Source organism: Neoarius graeffei, chromosome 14 (genome assembly GCF_027579695.1).
Source record: "Neoarius graeffei isolate fNeoGra1 chromosome 14, fNeoGra1.pri, whole genome shotgun sequence".
NCBI classification, from domain to species: Eukaryota; Metazoa; Chordata; class Actinopteri; order Siluriformes; family Ariidae; genus Neoarius; species Neoarius graeffei.
This window is the reverse complement of record NC_083582.1, coordinates 56,108,350-56,114,349: the sequence shown is the minus strand read 5'-3', so window position 1 is coordinate 56,114,349 and position 6,000 is coordinate 56,108,350. Positions and strand designations below refer to the sequence as shown.

The window sequence follows — 6,000 nt, the reverse complement described above, 5'->3', positions numbered from 1 at the left end:
GGTTTGTGAAAAAGGGTTCAATAAAAGAGTAAAAATGACACAAAGACATTGCATTGGTTCCTGGAAGGTGAGGAGAGAGCTGTGCCAATGAGTATTTTGAAGTAAAAGAGAAATTGAAATATTATACATTATAACAGATGCACAATCAGCAAAAGGGAAGCTTAGCTACTCTACCATAAGGAGGAATGCAGCTTTTGGAACAAATCCCTTCGGGAATTTTCATTTCCCTCTAAAATTGCTTTAGAAAAGTGGTTAAAATGAGTTTGAAGGATGCACTCACTCTGATAGTCTAGCACCACTTTGAAAAAGATAACAAATCCCCCAAACAATGGTGACATATTCATACTGTACACATCATTCCTACCAAGTCACAATTGGAACGCTTGTGATACAACCAGATGGCTTCTTTTTTGTATCAATCAAGCAAGAGCAGAGAATTAAGTATGCTTGTGTTTCTGGCCAGACAGTTGCTTTGCCCGTGTTGCTTAGTGCAGTGCCATTGAGTAATACACATAAAGCCAATGCAAGGCTCTCTTCCTTCACTCCCTCATAACATAAATCAGCTGAGCTCATGCCCATAAATCTTAGGCCAGACTAAATGAGAAAGCTCATTGAACAGCACCTCTCCTCCCCACAAGCTGTCATTCAGCTCCTCCTGCCTTGGCCTACGCATTTCAATACAAACAAAACAGATTCCAAATCAATACAGTGGTGTCTCTCTCTCTCTCTCTCTCTCTCTCTCTCTCTCACACACACACACACACACACACACACACACACACACACACACACACACACACACACGAGAAAATTGCACAAATGCTAAGATGTTTGACTTGATAAGTTGTACAAGGTGGGGGTCGGTGGTAACCTGGAAGCATTTTGTTCTATTTAGTTTCCCAGGAAAGGAGAAGGTAGGTTGTTTGCGTTTTTGTTTGCTTTTTGTTTTGTCTGGGGATGAATTTTCTGTCTTTAGTATGGAGTGAAGCGACTGTACCCTCCTCTGTATAGGCTAGCCTGCAACATCAAAGATGAAAAAAAAAAGGTTCCAATCAGTGTAAAGTATTTGGGTTCTGTTTTCTTCCATTTCTTCTTCCTTTTTCTTACTAAATCATTTATTTGCTTCGCAGTGGCAGGTTTAATTCCATGGCTAATGTGTTTCTGAGCTGAAGGGTACTCTTAAAGTTAATGTTGTCTCCGGGTCAAAAATGACCCGAAACTGTGTTTAACAAGGGGTGTATACAGAAAACGAAGACAACAGGAGGGTTAAACCAGGTAGCGACTAAAGCAGTTCGCACAATCTTCAGGTAAAACATATATCTTATTACATTTTAGAAAAAAAATCCAATAGCACTAAATGATTTATAGCTATATAAACGTGATTAAAAGCCTTTATCCTGGCCTAACAACTCACTTCAAACCCACAGAGAGCAAAAAGGAGATGGTTCTCTTTAAAGGCTCAATATAGTTCTCTTGCCCAGAGGATAGTTTCTCTAGTCCTCGGGTTTATTTGATCAGAGATGTCCTGGGATATATTAAGCACTTTCTCACTACTCTGTTTTAGCTGGACTGCTGCTCAAACCCAGTGTATCAACTTCAAAGTCTCCATCTCCAGCCTTTCTAAAAAAATACAAAACTTCATGCCTCAAAACTTGGCATGAATTCTCATCAATTCTGCTCTCAGAGATTCAGCTAAAACTATCTTACTTTACCCTGTTTGAGACTCATTATTAAATTTATTTATACTTGATCTGATGATCAAATATGCTTAAAGTCTATGCTCTTGGTGCCAGTCCCAAGCCCGGATAAATGGAAAGGGTTGCGTCAGGAAGGGCATCCGGCGTAAAACTGTGCCAAATCTAACATGCGGATTGAGATCCGTTGTGGCGACCCCTAATCGGGAGTAGCCAAAAGAAGAAGAAGAAGAAGAATTTCACTGACTGGAGATTCAGTTGTGGTTCCTATCAACTTCTTTATTCGCTACCAGTTTGCCCTGTACACTAGTGAGAGCTGTAAAGAACTACTATTGCCCCATATCCAGCTCCAAATTTGATAATTTGTTGTGCTTTAGACCAACAAATTATGGTCTTGAGAAAGGGAGGATATTTTGAAAAAGGAAGAGGAAGAAGGAAGGGAAAAAAATCAACACAGGCCACAGTTTTAATTAAGTAAATGAAGAGGAAAAAATGGTCTTAATTAATGAAAGCTTTTAGCTAGCAGCTGCACTGGGGAATAATACTGTTTTGAGAATCACACGCATGTCAGCTTGGTAAATTCCAGCCATTTGTCTTAGGCAGAGTGTTTGTCCAATAAGCCCCATGGGCATGGGAAGGTGAATGCAATGAAATCTTTTTGGTCTTTCCTGCTCTCTATATCTTTTGCTATTCTTTAGTATCCCTTGGCACGCTGCTGCACGCGCTTGATGGTCATAAATCTTTAGATATATCCCTACCCACACCCGTAAAAACAACCAAAAACCCAAAATAAAAACATATTGTACAATTGTTTCGTTTGCACGGATAGGAGTTTTAGAATTTTTCATCTTTGATGTTAGCTGCAAAAGCTAGCTAAAAACAAACATTAACAGAACAACTATCCTCACAACATTTTGAGTGTTCTCATATGGAAAGTAAAATGGGTTGGACTTAACTCTTAAATCAGACTGACTTAATCAAAGTCAGCTCAATATCGACTTTGAGACCGAACATCCCCTTTCAATTACGAGGGAATTGAGATTCAATCTTCAATTATTCTGGACAAACTGATACATACCTGGGAAGATGAATAAAATGAGGCAAGTAAAAATATTCTCAGTTGTCAGGTTCATAGGCTGTGTTTGCGGTCACTAAACACAATCTACAACCACCCCAACTTCATATGTTTATTACTATGTTGACACTAAATCCAGTATTGTGAAAGTCCACTTTCATCTATGCCTTGCCACAATTACTTGCTTTGCTTCTTTGTAATTGGATCACACATTTTGAGCATCAACTGCTCGAGTAACATCATGAAAACGTCAGGAGTATTTCAGTCATCAGGAATATGATCAATTTGTGTCTGCAATTTCATGTTTCGGAAAGCAAGACTTACCATAGTGCCAACACTGTATGTGGCTGCAGGTCCAATCGTGTGGTGATAAGGGTCTGCTGTTGCATAGACTCTGCCATAGCTGTATAAAGAGGCGAGAATAGAGGTTATCCATTAATATTTCAAGAAGTGGATCAGCTTCTTCTTTTAATTCCCATTATTCTTTTATCTCTTGATTTTTTTGTGCGAAAATGCTACTGTCACTTTGATTAAATATACAGTATAGTATAAAGGTAAAGGTAGGTGGAAAACATGTTTGCAGTCATTGGCGTTTAGGTGAAAAAGTAGTTAGCATTTTATCTCTTTCAGGATGTGGTAAAAGTTATATTAATTTGAGTGGGACATGTGAATGGAGAAAATGAATAAAAAGAACAGGAGGGAAGCTGGAAGAGTGAGTGCACTTCAGATAGATTTTGTGTGTACGTGTATGCGTGTGTGTGTGTGTGTGTGTGTGTGTAGCTCTTTTCATTCTGGCCATGCTCCTCTGCCCTGCCTTGTTTGCCCAGCCTGCACTGGGGATGGCTGTTTCTCTAACTCTTTTCATTGTTGGCGGGTTGGAACTAATTCCTCCAAGATGGGCCTCACTTGTTCGCTTATTTATTTATTTACTTCCAACACTTCCCTTCTTCATTTGTTTACTTTCCCCCAACACACGCTTGCAAATGAGGGCCTGTGGGGAGCAGATAAGGCAGTGCAAGGCCAGGGCTAAGGGCAGGGACCGAGAGAGGAGAAAAGAAGAGACGGGGGGAAATCCTCAGCCCAGACATGGCTATTTCACATGGAAATGCTATCGGATCTGACCAGGTTTTTGTCATGCAGGATTTTCAGTGTCTGTGTGTGGTTTACCCGGGAATCCCCAGGTCAATATGGAGCTTGGCCATTCTGAACAAATTAGCATTACTCTGTAAAATATCAGCAGGTAAATCACTAAAGCCCCACACCAAAATGCAGTTTACTGCGAGTATATTCATTCATCATTTTACATACTAAATGGCTTTAAAAAAATAATTTTAGGTGTGAACGTGCTATGAGTCTTAAACACATAGCATCACCATCGACAAAGTTATTCCTCTCGAGTTAGCATAAGTTCTACAGAGTTCATATTCCTCCACTCTTGACAGAGTTCATATTAAAAGAACGGTTTAGAGGAAAATAAAGTCAATGCTAACTCTCTATTTAAAGGAGAACTGAAGGCAATTTTTTTATTAGCAAAATTCTATTTATCTCATTTTATTAAATGTAGAAATGCATTTTTGATAGCTATTTTGTCACTGCTATAGCAAGTTATGAGTGTTTGAAATATGCTATGTAATATATCAGTCCAAATGTCAAAGCAATGGCCGTAAATGAGATTCGTTGAGACCTGTGCAAGACATCGTAGAACGGAAGTAAAACGTACAGTGGAAATCAAAGTGACCAACATCTGCCAACATTGTCAAAAGACGCGCGCCCTCTTTTGAATGCTGATGTAATCAAGCCGGAAGTTTTGTTTGTTTTGATAGCAATCAGGTAAGTTTGAAAAAAGTAGGCAGTAATCGTCATTTAAACTCGTTTTTGTGCAATATTTCGTTTGGAAAACAGTTTTCAAAATGGCGGCGCTGACACCTGGCTGACAGTTCGTGTTTTGAAGTCTCGCATAAGCCTCGTGAAGCGACGCCTGCCATGGACCAAACGAACTAAATTCAACATGGCTAAAAACCGAATAGGCCAATAAGTATAATATTTAATTGCAAGTAGTTGCCAATATGGGGGAGCACGGTGGTGTAGTGGTTAGCACTGTCGCCTCACAGCAAGAAGGTCCTGGGTTCGAGCCCAGCAGCAGACGAGGGCCTTTCTGTGCGGAGTTTGCATGTTCTCCCCGTGTCCGCGTGGGTTTCCTCCGGGTGCTCTGGTTTCCCCCACAGTCCAAAGACATGCAGGTTAGGTTAACTGGTGACTCTAAATTGAGCGTAGGTGTGAATGTGAGTGTGAATGGTTGTCTGTGTCTATGTGTCAGCCCTGCGATGACCTGGCGACTTGTCCAGGGTGTACCCCGCCTTTCGCCCGTAGTCAGTTGGGATAGGCTCCAGCTTGCCTGCGACCCTGTTGGACAGGATAAGCGGCTACAGATAATGGATGGATAGTTGCCAATATGAGTCACGATATAAGGTTACTAAAACCGAAAACGTAATTGAATAACACGTTAATTAAGAAATAAAGCAAGTTTAAAAATGACTTCAGTTCTCCTTTAACTCATTTTAAGCAATCAACTGAAATATGTTTGATGCCAAAATGCAGGTTGTGCTGTATTTTCCCATGGAGCTCGTTGTTGAAAATAATAAAAACAATGTAGTTATCATGAAGCATGAAAATAACATAGCTATTTAGCGTCATCCGTCCATCCATTATCCGTAACTGCAGGGTCGCAGGCAAGCTGGAGCCTATCCCAGCTGACTACAGGCAAGAGGCGGGGTACACCCTAGAAAAGTCGCCAGATCATTGCAGGGCTGACACATACTGTAGAGACAAACAACCATTCACACTCACATTCACACCTACGGTTAAATTAGAGCAACCAATTAGCCTAACCTGCATGTCTTTGGACTGTGGGAGAAACCGGAGCACCCAGAGGAAACCCACACAGACACGGGGAGAACATGCAAACTCCACACAGAAAGGCCCTCGCCGGCCGCTGGGCTCGAACCCAGAACCTTCTTGCTGTGAGGCGACAGTGCTAACCTCTATGCCACCTATTTAGCATCATGCATAGTGTAAATGGAAGTTCTTAGAGACTTGCCTTGAATGACATTGTCAAACTAAGCTGTACACAATAAATAACTTATGATAGGTTTTGATCTGTCTGTACTGAAGAAAGTTGAATTGACAAAGTATGATCTAGGAATGTAGACGCCTGCCGCCTAGGAGATCCTG

General features: G+C 40.9%; 1 protein-coding gene across 1 annotated transcript in view; it reads right to left on the bottom strand.

Annotated features, from left to right (window-relative positions):
- Positions 1–972: 972 nt before the first annotated feature.
- Positions 973–6,000, bottom strand: part of rbfox3a (RNA binding fox-1 homolog 3a) — a 162,927-nt gene continuing 157,899 nt past the window's right edge. The window contains exons 11-12 of the mRNA XM_060939027.1: positions 3,094–3,172; positions 973–1,017 (exon numbers count right to left, since the gene is read on the bottom strand). Coding sequence (XP_060795010.1) covers positions 973–1,017; positions 3,094–3,172 — 124 coding nt within the window. The remainder of the gene's footprint in view (positions 1,018–3,093; positions 3,173–6,000) is intronic.